The sequence below is a fragment of the Aulonocara sp. 'chitande type north' Nkhata Bay genome, linkage group LG16 (genome assembly GCF_057382095.1).
Source record: "Aulonocara sp. 'chitande type north' Nkhata Bay isolate Kocher_YH1m ecotype deep benthic linkage group LG16, A_spYH_male_GT1.1, whole genome shotgun sequence".
NCBI classification, from domain to species: Eukaryota; Metazoa; Chordata; class Actinopteri; order Cichliformes; family Cichlidae; genus Aulonocara; species Aulonocara sp. 'chitande type north' Nkhata Bay.
In genome coordinates this window covers 23,539,018-23,553,840 of record NC_141359.1, presented here as the reverse complement: position 1 = coordinate 23,553,840, position 14,823 = coordinate 23,539,018, and the positions used below count along the sequence as shown (strand labels likewise).

The following is a 14,823-nucleotide window of genomic DNA, read 5'->3' as shown; positions in this document are numbered from 1 at the left end:
AATATTTAAAAAAAAAAAAGATGTGCATTCGGTGCGAGCAAAGAAAAGACTTTCAAACAAAGGCAGTTTGGTGTGTGGTTAACCTATGTGATGATGCTTACACTTACATAGTGGGGGATCTTGATGAATAAGCAACAAAATAAAAAACAAAGCTGGTAAACCATAACTAACAGGAATGCACTTTAAATAAGCATGTGCAGGAGAAGAGATCACAGTCAACAGACTTGGATTTATCCAGCCGTGTGACAGGGCACAATAGGACATGTTTTCTGTTAGATGCACAGTGACAAGTCAATCAGGGCTCCATCCGCCCAGAGAAAGTGCATCTGCTTCACTGATAAGGAGGGTCTCAATGAGCTCAACTCTTTACGATGGCACACATCATACTACACTCCATCTGGACAACATACAGGACATTGTAATTTTTGTCTACGACATAAAGCAATGAAGGCAAGCTGTCAACGCTTTTATCTGTTGGGATGGGAGGATAAATCCAACAACGAGCAAAGTGAAAAACAAGCAGTGACAGATCAGCAGACTTCAGGGCTGAGCGACAGCACTGCTCACTCATTCCTCCCACATCTGGGACTGATAATGTTAGCATGATCTCAGATGGGGGAGTCATGCATGTAGAGCTGCCTGAATCTATGCTGCTATGTAGTAACCTTTGTTAGTAACAGAGTAGAGCGAGGACAGAGGGGGCAGGACCTTGTATCAGTTTCAAGGACAGGGAGGGAATAGGAGAGCAGAGATGGTGCCACCATGTCTGTCAGCTGAAGCAGGTTGTGACATACCAGACAACTTCTTCTCCACGTTTTATTTAAACACAAATATACAATTATCTGCAGTTGAACTTTAATAAACTGTGCTCCCCTTAGAACAGAAAAAAATTGATGGATGGAGAGATTTCTAGATGTAAGCCAGGAAAGAATTTATGGAAAGATAAGATAAATACGTGTATGTCTTACTTAATTCGACGCCTAAAATCTCCATATCTCCACAAACAATCTGAGAGCCTCTAGAAGATGAAGTCTTAGGAATGTCAGGCAAACACACCTATACTATCATTATTAAGCAATGACCTGGGGGAAAAAAACCCAAAACACAATGAATCAGGTTTGACTAAACCAAACACCTGCAATGGATACTCTGGAGCAGAGGGGCCATTCTACTTTATAGGCAACAAATGGCCTGATCTGATCTTACATGAGAAAAATCAATATACAATAAGCTATTTAATAGCAAAACAAACTAAAATTTCCCCTTTTTTAAGTGAAAATGGAACATAAGCACATTCTGACAGTGTTTATATATGATGAGCAATCTTAGAAAACAAATGATGAGCAGGCAAGAGACGTAAATCCAGTTTTAACAGTGTGATCATGGTAAAAAAGAAAAAAAGAAGTATAACCTCTTTCAAGTCTGAGGTTTTACCACGTCACCATGTTAGTCTTTGTTTTTGGTTTTTGCTAAATACAGCCAAACCTTGTGACAAACTAAAGATACCCTTAGTGCTTCAACATGAAATAACAAGGTCAGTAGCAGCCAGGTGCTGCTGCTCAAATGCACTCCATTGTCAGCAAGTGAGAGCACCTCTATAAAAGCAGACGTTTGGGCAGTTTGCTGATTTGAAGCATTTCGATGTGTTAACACAAGGAAAAAAATCAAGGTGTTCCAGTCAAAGTCCAGACCTCAAGCCAAATAAAATGCTGGCTGTACCTTAAGCAAGCTGTGCGAAAACAAATACCTGTAGACCACAATGTATTGAAGCAATGCTGTGGAGAAATATTTTTCAATTTCCATGTGCCACTCCTATCACAGTGATGTCATCAACACACCAGGACTGTTTGTCAGGGAAGTTCTGCCATAAGTTTGAGACTTTTGGAATGGAGGGTTTAAGCTAGTACAGAAAAAGTGAACAAGTGAGCAATCTGAGGCTGAAAGATGCCAAAAACAAACCAAATATATACTAGAAATAACCTAATGAAGCCTCTGCTGTATGGTCAAAACCAAGCTAGTAAAGATGTGGTAGTAACTACATTTAAATAAAGTATGTGCTGAAAGATTTGACCCCGTTTTAGTGATGGTGCCCCTTTTCTCACCAGTAATGGATATCTGAACCCACTCAAGTGCTGCTGATTCCCTCCAAACTCCTCTGGGTGCCTCCACATTGCTTTGTCAGTGACCCAAAGTGGTCAACCACACAGTGCACTCAGCACTGAGCGCAAAAGCTCTGTCATTCTCTCAACCCACAGTGCTGACCAGAGTCGATACATAGCCCCAAATTTACACTTATTGTCAAATTAGTCCTTTAAGAAGGTATTTGAAATCACCTGCTGAACAAATGCCTTCAAGACTAACGGTAACGTTTCACTGTCAATCAGAAAATACTGAAGCTCCAGTTATATTTCTTGGTTGTCTACACACCCAAGCAGAAACGTGCAGACTGTATATTCAACAGCTGTAAACTCAAGTCAGCAAACAGGCGAGCCAACCCTGTAAGAACAGAAAGCAGACGCCCATGAAGCCATCCCTTCCACTCCCTCTCTACAGCAATTGGGCAGCTGTTTATCTGCATCTCCCACTCCTCCACATCACTGCACCCTCACACAGCCTGAAACAATGGTGCTGCGTAGTGCCTCTCAATCTAGTCACTGACTGTTTGGTTGACTCTGCAGAGGGCCTGACCACTGGACACCTTCGTTAAAGGGCAGGAAATGATCACTGTCGCGGTCGCTGACTTTTGCGCCAAATAAAACATTTTACGAGCCAAAGCAATCTTTGAGAATAAAGTCGAGGGACCTGCGATGTATTCGCCCAGGTAGTAAAGTGCTAATAAAGTTCAACCTTCCCCCGTGCTGGTGCTAACACTGCAAATTTGAAATGTGAGCTGGCAGCACTGTTTCTATGAAAGGAGGCGAGAGAGTGAACCAGCACAAACGCTCACATGACACCTGCTTTTGGCACTTTATGGCTGAGGTTAACCTTTACACGACTTACTTTCTCAAGGATCAGAGCAAATTTGACACGTCAGTACTGATTTTCTTTTTTCTTTTTAAATGTAAACCAAAAAGTCTCACATCTCTATGTGAATTACTTGAATGACTTACCACCACCTGTGGCACTGGATCTACCTCAGGCTCAGCTGCAACCAACCTCTTGTACTGCTGTGGACTCTCAATGACCAGCTCCTTTTTTGGAGTTTTACTAGCCCTTCCTTGCATTGTCAACACTTGTGGTAAGATATTTCCAAGACAGATCCCAAAGAGAAGTTGCAAGCCAGCATATCAGGTAGAGAAAAATCTTTGCACTGGAAAAAGTTTGTATATCTCCCTTTTCAGTCCCTAGCTCACTCCAAGCTACGGCTGCTCTGACTGAAAGCAGTGGACTCACACCCAGGCTGAAGAGATGGCCCCTCCTACACTCAGCTGTGCAGCCTGGGGGAGTTAAACACCCTCTCACCCACACACACATACAATGAAGCTATATGACCCCACACTATCCACCTGCACAGCAACAAAGGGTTAAGAAAAGAAAAGATACACATTCCTCAAGAATTACAGTGTGGTCAGGCACAATCCACGCCTTATGTGGGACAGCTGAAATAAGAGCTGGGTTCAAATTCATCAAAAGCCCAGAGTGAGTGACACAACAATGAGGCACTTTAGTGGCACATTAATAATAAGCCTGATCAAGTTTTCTTTTCAAAGGTTAAAGATGAGTTTCCAGGCTGAACCCAAACCCTAAAGATTGTAGCAGGACTCCAGAAGCAACATTTACAAATCTTTGCCACCTTTTTGAAGACGTAAGACTGAGCAGGACATGAATCAGCTGTATCAGCCAATATGACAGAGTTATTAGTCACTTAAATGTCTTTTTTTTTTTTGCCCTCCTGCTTCCAGTACATGACTACAGCCGAGACAGTAGCTGTAATCACAGATGACAGATTAGGTCCAGCTTCTGTCTCCCTGCTTGTTGATGCAACTGCTTAAGGGGGATTCCAGCATGAAGCAGCCCCTCTCAACCCACCCAGGAGTGGGCTCCACCTACAGATTCCTCTGGTGGGCCACTGCAGGAGTGGATGTTATGGTTTCACGCCTGCGCCTCAGTTTAAAGAGAAAGAGAGAGAGCAGCTGCTTCCTTCAAAGGGTTACATGGGACACACTTGTGTAGGTAATTCGATCTAAATCAATAACAGGATATTAAACAGGCAAGTTTATTGCTATAGCTTATCCTTATGAAATTAAAGCTGATTGCACCCTGCCCATTTAAGGCATAGTGCATTCAGCTTTCCACAGGTAGCTGAAATGATGGCTGGTGAAAATGGGTGAAGAGGTGTTAATATTTTTTTCATATTAACACAAACTGAGAGAATTTATTAAGAACGAATAAATAAAAATCAATCAATTAAATATTTTAAGCAAAAATAGTGGTATAAGCCTAAACACTGCTGAAATGCCATTTTTCTATTGCCTAAAAAAGGCCTTATTTATTTACAGTGAATATCTTAAAGTTCTGAACTTTAGGAAGACAAAAGGCATGGAGATGTTATGGGGATTTCCTTCAGGGCTTTCTAACTACACTTGGGCAATTCTTGCTTGTCACGTGTCCGAGAATAGTATGGTGCAGTATAAGTATATAACTGCTGGGTAAAAGTTTCCCTTTACTTTGACCTTAGCCCTAACTAACCATTACCTAAACAACCCGAGGGTAGCTCTCTGGTAATACTGAAAGAAAGAAAAAAGACACCAGATGACTGGTGTCTTTGTGCTGCATATTGATTGAATGTTTGGCCAGAATAATGAGAGTTGACAGAGAAGCTCTTTATGCAGGACCTGATATGAGCTTCACTTTAACATATATCCCGATTCCTATACAAAGTAAATATTGTGCATATAGGTGGAAGGTACTTTCCAGAAAACTTGCATTAGGAACTTCCCCATTGAGCTGCATGTTTAACTGAGTCTTTACCAAAAGCAGAGAATCAGTTGAGATGCTCTCTAGAGTTGATCCTGACCAATATATTGACCCTCACTGATATAGTCAGCCAATATTATCTAGATTTCTAATAGCTAATAGTTAATTTTAAAAAAAAAAGGTAAAGAAGAGGTGGGAGAAACACCAGTCAAACATGTTGAATGAGTGTTGATGTCCTGTTGCTCAGCAACAGGTGCACGGAACGCCGCAAACAAATGATATTGAAATGCATTTATGTTTCATGTGTTTGAAAGAAAACGAAAAGTATTGGAGAATATATTGGACTTTTTTAATTACCAAATATTGGTATTGATTTTGGTATCGATGCAAGCTCTGCTCTGCAGTATAATTGACCCCTCTCAGTCTTCCAACTGCAGTCCTGGAGCCAGTAAAAGTCTTTACTGTATCACATTCTTCAATTTATACTGTGTCCATCTACAGCTTTACTCATTTACAGTTTAGTACATGAGTAAATCGAGTAAACTCAAATATTAGCACACATTTGTATGACTATACGTCCCGCTCCACTAAAAACACACACGGATAAAGAAAAGAAGAGTAATGCAGTAGATGCTCGACTTTTTGAATCCTCCTAGATATCTCAGCAATCTAACTTATTGAGGACATGCTGGCGTGGCACAGCACTCACATTTTTTGGCTTGGTGCTTAAATCAAATTCCGTGGAAACGATTACAAACATATTTCTTTGGGGCAAGCTGGCACTGGGTCTAAGCAGGAAGGCCCGCTGAGGCCTTTTTAGTAGCAGAACAAACACTGAAGTTGCCAGAAGAACACTCAAAGGATATTTTGGGAAGTGTATTCTGATCAAATACAATTTCATACGCCCTCCTGTGAGTGCGAATAAACTGACGGCATAAATGTACAAAAAGAAGACTGTTTGTTGACGACTCACACTTTGTTGCTGTACCTGTGGACCTGAAATGAATGCTCAGGAATAAAAAAAATCTAACTAAAAAAAAAAATGTAAACAAATCGGAGCTGTGAGCTGTGTTGGAAACAGTCAGGGAAAATGTCCTCTTATTCTCTATGAGGGTTTTCTCTTGTTTTCTGGAAACGCTTAGAAATTTCGTTTGGTTTCGCTTTGCGTCATTATCAAACCATTTCATGACAGAACTGGGAGGCAAGACAGACAAAATGAATTTGAAGTCCAATATGGCACTTAATCTTGACCTAAATGATGTAATCCACTTATGTATCATTACACATCGAATAAATTATATTTTATTACAATGTTTTTGCATGATACGATTCACAATGGAAGTTGTAAAATTGTATATTCAAGGATCTGGACAATCATCAGATGTCCATCCTGGGCTTCAATTTTTCTCTTTGTCTGGTAATAAAAGAAACAAAAGGGAGGAAATGACTAATATTAGAATAGGTTAAAATATTAAGCAATTACCCACATATATCAAGCTGTGATCCCCACCCTGGACGTGACTATGACTGGACTTCTCGGTTGCGTAACAAAGGTTTGATGCAAGCAGCGTCTGAGCTAAAGCAAAACAGGGCGTAACCTGGAATGTATTGTAGCAAAAACACAGCGCTCCACTACAGCGGCAGCTCAAGCACCCACCCCTCTCTGCTCTGTTTTCGGTCACTTCTCCACACGGTCCTGTACTGTTGACTAAACCAGAGGTAATAAAGATGCTGTACTGTGTATGCAGTCTCTGTTAATAACATCACAGCAGTAGGATGTGGGAAACAATGGTATTGAAAATAACAGGATGCAATCATGAGGCAAAGAGTCTGCAGCAGAGCTAGAAAATAAAAAAGTCTCACTTTACATTACAGGAATGCACTCGGGAATAATGCAGCTATTAGAGACAGAGAGCAAAATTGCTTTATTGATGAACGAGCCTTAAATGTAACTAACAGTATTGAATACGAATAAAGCTGCTTTTACATCTCTGGGAAAATCAAACTACTGTTGCCAGAATGCCTTTAAAGCACATGAGCCTGAGTGCTGCAGACAATGTATCCCATGTATCAGTCACCAAGTGAGCAACATAAACACTGAACACATGCACTGGTGGTGCGAGGAATGATGCAAGTAAGGCTGACATGTCTCGAAAGTAGGAAGCAATCACTAAGAAAAGCAGATGTGGTGTTGTTGTTTTCCTGTACATGCATCAAACACCAAAACTACAAAGAGACTGATCGTAGCGTTTGCCCAGTGTGGTCAGGAGGGGTGTGACGGGTGAACATAATGTGTGGGTAAATATCAAAGAGAAGTCAAGGGATTGAATCTATTTAACTGACTTAATCTGAACAACTTCTGGATGATGTCATGCAGGCTCTGTTTGGTATTTTAACTCCTTAACACAAGGAATGTATAAACATGTACCCATTTGGCAAAGGTCATTGGAAACAGACCATCACAGATCTTATGTTGGGAGTGGGAGTCCCAAAACAGATGTGGACAAAAGGTACTATCATCTTTCACCAGTTTTTCTTTTTCCATCACTTCAAGTGCTTCTGTTACTGAGTGAGTCAACCACGTGACAGCAAGGCTTTCTCAAAAACAACAAGACAAAAAAAATTACCATTGCGCAGGAGCCCACACATGATCTCATATCTGCGACTTTTCTTTGAAGGAGAACGATACGAGAGCTTTCACGAGGAAGGAAAAGGCTGAGCTGTTGTAATCAGCGAGTGAATCAACAAAGCGGTAAACGGGCAATGTCTCCAGACATTAAGCGGCTCACGGACAGCTTCCCATAGTCAGCTTCGTCTAGGATTGTCTGCAACTAGCTGAATGCACGCTTGGCTTAACATCTATGTTTAAAATGCCCAGAAGTGATAACCTGCTGCAATCAGAAGGAATTAAAAGGGCAAACATAATGGCTTGTGTCTTTTTATAACCGGGCTTAATGGATTAAAAAGGTGCAAACAGTTCCCAAAGCAGCACACATCCTGCCCAGTTTTAGACATTTTTGTAAGAAGATAATAATAAGGCCAAGGCTCATATGAAAACTAAGAAGGGAGTAAAAGGTTACGACTGCTACGGTACACTTTTTAAAGTAATCCAAACAAAAAGCTTGCCTGGTTTGTGTTTTCTCTACAGCAAATAAAGCGATGAAATCAAAAGGAAATAAAAACTTAAGAGAAATTCAAACTGTTCTAAAGAGTTCAAAAGAATTGCAAACCTTTAAACTTTTCCTTTCGCTTCAATTGTCAAAACAAAACAGGTATGATAGCTGTCAATACCTGTCACCTGGTCATTGTGTTTTTCAGCTTCTTAGAATGTCATTCATCAAGTTGGGGGAATGATGATTTAGCTGTTTGCTAATAATAGCAGTAAGCGTAGCTTTAGTAGTGATATATTTAACATTACTGAACTGGTTGGTGTGGTTTTAAGAATTTTGCTTCTGCTAGGTAGTTTTTGTCAGTTTCAGTTCCACTCTGGACTGAATTATATCCCTCGCACATTTTAACTATCGATTATAAGCCCGTGGATGCTGACAGAGGATTAACAGCCCCTGTTTGGGTGATAAGACCATTCCGGAGCCAAGAGAAGCAAGCGTGCCCTTGACCCAATTCCCTGCCACTGTCACTCAGCTCTCTGCTGTGGATACGATGAACCAACAACACATCACACACACAGCAGTGAGTAAACGCAAACGAGAAGAAGAAGAAGACAAGCTGGTACGGAGCAGCAGAAACCCTGCCAAGCCCGCTGGTTCACAGATGAAGAGCGGTGATTGATTTCCAGCAGACACAGGGCTCACTGTCCCTCCTTACCCTCCTCACCCCCCATCCCTGCTCACAGAGGCTTTAACCCGTGAAGTGCTTAGCAAGAGGCAACAGTCGGCCCTCCTACTGCCCTACTTTTACTGGTAACTTTCATAGGTGCAGAGTCATGTGACACAAAAGACAGTGCTTTGTACTTGTGTAGCTGCTGAATATAAATAACGGTTGTGTAAATACCATAAGGTTAAACTTAGCTTTGTTTCAATGAGTCTACCATCTGAATAATTTAATTAGTCATATATCAGGTATTCCTTCAGTATGTTAGCAGAGCCAATCAGCAAAGGACATCCTCTGACAAGATTTACAAATATTCAAATAGTGCTGAAGTGTTATTGATTAGATATTGTCAGAATATACTGATTTTCTCCCTGTTATATTACTTCTGAGGCGCTACAAACATATCTTACCACTACTTTTATGATAGCAGAGCTTTAGTAGACAGAAGCGCCACTTTAAAAGGAGTTTCAAAACTAAATTCAGCGACGTTAGCCATCGCTCTGATTGGATTAATGCTGAGATCTTAGTTTATAATGTATTTTGGCTAAAACCATGATCCAGTTCATTGAAAAACAAAAAAAGGGCATCAAACATCCTGCTTTTCAAAATAAGACTGTAATAAAATGTGCTGCTTGTTGATTATTTTTTGGCCTGTTTAATACCACAGTACTAAACAAAAAAGGTATGGGTTGGATGGTTAGATAAATCAATAAATATTAGGTTTGTTACTGTGTCCTTGAGGCATTTAACATTATAGTGATTTAAAAAAATGAATAAATAATGTAAGCTTTTTTTTTTCCATATGGATTTTTGCTCAATACACAAACAGTTGTGTTGCTTTTGTTGGTAGAAAAATAAAAAGCTACTATATTGGGTTAGAGAGAGTGCACAGACACACACACACCTTAAGTATTCGTGGTGTTGGCAATACACGCGACTCTCTCCGACTCAGTGCTCGCTCAGCCTCAGACGGTCCAGTGGGCTCTGCTGCTTCCTTGCAGATGTAGCCACTACAGTTCCTCTCCAGGACAGTACGCAGCCCATCAAACACAACCGCGCTGGTGGTGCACCCCATCCCTCCAGGTCCAAACAGGCATCAGTCAGGAGAGCCTGCCAGTGACCCAGTTTCCTTCACTGTCTCCTGCTCCCCTCTGGTCCATGATATTACTCTGACATCCACATCCGCAACTTCTCACCCACACAGAGAGCATCAGAGTCCATGGGAAAAGGATCCAGGGAGAGGAATAGCTGGAGACTTTACACACAAACCTCGCGCAGAAGAGTCAAGGCTGTCCCAGTCTGTGCTTGTAGAAATACCTCAGTCAGCAGGCGAGATACAGTGAGTGAGTGAGTGAGGGAGGCAGAGCAAAGAACGAGGGATGGGGGGGATGAAGGATGCTGTGTGAGCTCTGCTGCAGCTTCAACCAATGCTGAGCTTCGGTGCAACACAGGCTCGTGCGTGCATCTGTCTCACTTATTCAGTCACTTGCTTGATCTCCTCCGAGCCACTCTGGATTTCCAAATTCTTCCCAATCCTTTTTTGCCTCCTCTTTTCAATCCCACATTTGCATACCAAAAACGAATTAACCCATTTCATTTTCCACTCCACAAAAATGGGACTCCTTTAGGGATTCAGACAAGTAATAGCAAAAATAAGTGGGTTACACTAAAGGCAGTCCTTCATATCCAGAGGGAGAGTCTGATTCCATGGTTAGGCAAGCAGCAATATGGCTCAATGCTTATTTAGTTCAGCTAAAAAAAACCCAGACCAAACAAGCGCATGAATCACATAAATGGATGCTATATAATATGCACAACAGTCTGCGAGAGATATTGCAGTAAAACCACAAAATAAACTGAAAATATGATAAGAAATCCTGCCTAACGCACACAAACGCACTAAATAAACAAAAAAAGCACTGAAATGTCCAGTGGCCTGACTCAAGGCTTCCTAAAAATCTCCATTTCCAAAACAGACCGAGGACATGGGAGGATTTAAGCCTTTTAGGCCAAGACATCAAATAGGGAGCACTTTCCTGACCAAAGATTAGCTGCACTTGATCACAAGCTGCCCGCTCTGCCAAACACACAGAAATACTGGGAATGGAATCCCACAATTTGATCATACACAGGCTTTTTCAAAATGTCAGGGAATGATTCATCTGCTAGAACGGCCTTTGATTAAAATGTCTCTGGACTGCGATCGGGAAGACTGAAGATGAAAGCAGGAAAGGAAATATTTTTTTCTAGGTCACTTTCAAAATATTGTTGCTTCTACATTTGCAAATCTTTAGTTTTATGTAGTCGTTGTGCTACCTTTGGGCCATTTTATACATGTGGGACAAATTCTCATTAAAAGCCTACAAAATTATCCCATCTGCCTCCTGTGTTTGCTCGTGTTTTACATCCTGATTATAAGGAATTGGGAGGGGAGGAGACGAGGAAGCACCGCAGTATTTGTCTTGGTTTATTTATCCTGTCTGTTCACTTCCTGCTGCTCTAAGTCGCACTCAAAGACCCCTTAAGACCTTAAAGTCAACTGTCAAAGTGGCGTGCACATCCTAAAGCTACACAAACACTGCGAGTCCCCCTGGCACCAGCTACGCTTAGTATGATTATGCTTAATGCTTCTCTCAACAGTAAAACATGGTGGCATTGATTTTTTTTATTAAAACTGTTAAGCAATGAACTTTCATCTGTTCTTTAGTTCACTTTAACCCAAATGATCGCACACGTACACGTCTGGAGAGAGGGATGCATTCCCTTACATCACGATGGTGCACTAAGCCACGAATGCTCGCACGCATTTCTGCTTGCTGCTGTGTTAATATTTCAGTGGTGCTTGACACACTGAACTACATTCGAGTGCAGGATGAGACGAGCTGCAGGGGAAAACAGCTGAGCCCCCAGATGAGGGGATTCAGCAAGAGAAGGAAAAAGAGAGGGAAGACGAGGGAGAAAATAAACTGAGGGGAGGGAGGGGACGAGAGTATGATTATGCCCATTGATCTGTTGGGAAATACGTTTCCTCTTTTGGTTTATCCCTTTTCTCACATGTCTGATCCTGTCTCCATCCCCCCGTCACTGCAGCGAAGGGATTTTAGGCTTAGTTTATGGAATAACAAGAAGCAATCTGCTGTAAAACTACTAAAACTGCAAAGTCATAAATCTCCTCTTTGAGGCTGTGTCTGTTTATTTTTGGCGACTTTTGTTGCGACTCAAGGATGTTTACTACCATCTGTCAGTCATCACTGAACTGTTATTACTGAGCACCAACAGTAAGATGTCGCTCAAGCAAGAAGCGGTCATTGGTTTAAGTGTGACAGCTGGTCATTGTAAATATTTTGTCCCCGTGCACGTAGGAGCACGTCTGCAACGACATTGTGTTGAGGCGCTAAAAATTTTGGCGCGAAGGTACTACAGCATGCAGGATTTCTTAAAATGATGAAAAAGAATGAATCTAGTGCATCACGCGGCACATTTTAAGGAATGAACACCTGTGGCACTCACCCCCATTCCCGCCAAATGCCTGGAGAGACTGGTCATTAAACACATCAGAGCTGCTTTTCCACCATCCCTGGACTCGCACCAGTTTGCATACAGGGAGAACCGGTCAACCGAGGATGCGATCGCCACAGTGCTGCACACATTACTGAAGCACTTGGAACACAGGAACACCTATGCACGGCTCCTCTTTGTAGACTACAGCTCGGCTTTTAATACCATCCGGCCATACAAACTCCGTCCCAAACTCCACCAACTGGGACTTAACTCCTCTCTGTGCAACTGGATTGTGGACTTCCTCACTAACCGTAGACAGAGTGTCAGAGTGGGTAAGAACACCTCTTCCACCCTTGTGGTCAACACCGGTGCCCCTCAGGGGTGTGTTCTGAGCCCTCTGCTATACACTCTCTTCACCCATGACTGTATTTCCTCCTGCGCGTCCAATCTCATTGTTAAGTTTGCAGATGACACTACAGTGCTCGGACTTATATCCAACAATGATGAGACAAACTATAGGACAGAGGTGCAACAACTAGAGTCATGGTGCCACGACAATAACTTGGTCTTAAAAACCAAAAAGACCAAGGAGATCATTGTAGATTTCCGGAAGAGGGGTCATAACAACCATCTGCCTCTCTTCATTGGCAGTGAGGCGGTGGAGAGGGTGAGCAGTTTTAAATTCTTGGGGGTAACTGTGACCGAGGACCTGTCCTGGGGCAACCATATCACCTCAGTTGTACGGAAGGCCCAACAGCGCCTCTACTACCTGAGGAGACTGCGGAGCGCACACATTCCCAGATCTCTGATGTTGAACTTCTACAACTGTGCCATCAGCAGCGTTCTGACGTATGGATTTCTAGTGTGGTTCCCCAGCTGCACCAAGGCCGATCAGCAAGCACTCCAGCGGGTGGTGAAAGAAGCTGGCAGAATTATTGGAACAAGTCTGCCAGAGATCAGTAATATCTTCCCCACTCGCTGTCTGAGGAGGGTGCACAGTATCCTGCGGGACCAACATCACCCTGCGCGCCACCTTTTCCATCTGCTGCCCTCAGGGAGAAGGTACAGGTCTATACAGGCCAGAACATCCAGACTGGCCAACAGCCTGTATCCACAGGCTGTGAGGCTCCTGAACTCTCTGCCCCCCTCTCACGGACAATAACCATATCCAACTTCTTAATAGCAATGAACTGGTCTGCATTGGTGCATCATATCTTTATTCTCTTCCCCCTCCTGCCCCCCCCCTCTTTCTTAAATAGATAACTATCATATCTGATATCATATCTCACAGTACAATAATATTGAATGGGTTGCATTGTTGTATTTTGTCATGTTTCTCAGGTCTTTGTCTGAATTTCTACGAACATTATTGCTAAGGATTGTCTTATTGCATTGGAGTCACACTGGGTTAAATATGTACACTTGGGTTTTAAGGGGTATTTATTATTTTCTTCTTTTTTTTGGGTTGTATGGAAGCCCCAAACGCAATTTCATTGTTCTTGACAATGACAATAAATAAATAAATACCAAATACCAAATACCTGAATCAAACTAGTTTCCTGTTGAGCAAAGTATATATGTAACAGTATATAAATGAAACACTTATGTCCATGAGGTTGTTTGAGTTAACAGGACGCCCATTCATGAGTTATCAATCACACCGTGTGTTTGCTGATAATAAATAACAGCTCAAAGGCTCTTTTTCCCATTAAAACAAGCAAATCTTTGGTTTAAATATAGTTATGTGATGTTTTCGTTTATTGTTGCGCTTCATTTTTAAGCTGTGGATTTTTTGGACTGTGGATTTTCAGTCAAAAAAAATTTGATTACATGCCCCCAAATTGCTCGAGAAAGATGTTTTTGGGCTGCGTTGTGCAAGAGAATTGTAGTGCGGTGTAAGGGCGATACATTATTAAGGTCAAACAGGGGATCGGTGGGTCATTAGATGTAGTAATATTTCTCTGTACTGCCAGTCTTCACAAAAAAAGCTGCTAGGTAAAAAAAACAATATCATTTATTTTAAGAAAGAGGTTCACAACTCCAACCCACTGTGACACACACTGTCTTAATATAATCAATCCTATACCATAGAGGACATCTGTACTGTGCTTCTCTATAGCTCACAAATGAAGTGGTCCTGTAGCCTCCAGCAGTAGACAGTTGGACTGTGTCATCCATACTAAATCATGAGTCAGAGCTCCAGGCAAGCCAGTGAGACTAGTGGGTGGACTGAGGTTGGGGTGGGTGGGGGTGGTTAGAGTACGCTGCTGGAGCACAGAGGGTGTCTGTACATGGATATTCAAGTGTGAACATCCTCTGTGTTATGTGGAAGCTCTGCTCAAATCTGCAGCAGCAGATAAGGGCTGGGCTGAAGCACTGCTCGCTGCGTGGAGCGTCATTGATTACTGCTGCTGTTGTTACAACACTGCTTAAGTTCCCTGCAGTGGACTGTACTTCCTGGCATGGTGTTATGAACTTGGACAAATTCTATTTTTAAGTGTTACTGCATGTTTTATATGAAGCATAACTGAGTGATTTGTAAGACGTTTAATGCCTGGTGGACGCTCATAAACA

The 14,823-nt window shown here is 42.0% G+C and overlaps 1 protein-coding gene across 9 annotated transcripts in view; it reads right to left on the bottom strand.

Annotated features, from left to right (window-relative positions):
• LOC147311545 (dedicator of cytokinesis protein 9) overlaps positions 1-14,823 on the bottom strand; it is a 75,912-nt gene that overhangs the window by 41,320 nt on the left and 19,769 nt on the right. Inside the window, exon 1 of one of the 9 annotated variants that reach the window (XM_086267514.1) lies at positions 9,653-10,143. The exons of 3 other annotated variants lie outside the window; for them this stretch is intronic. In XM_086267514.1, the coding sequence (XP_086123640.1) occupies positions 9,653-9,823 (171 nt within the window). In that variant the 5' untranslated portion in view covers positions 9,824-10,143. Of the gene's footprint in view, positions 1-3,110; positions 3,776-9,652; positions 10,144-14,823 lie in introns of those variants that run through there. 5 more of the 9 variants (XM_086267510.1, XM_086267512.1, XM_086267511.1 and 2 more) reach the window with 5 other exon arrangements.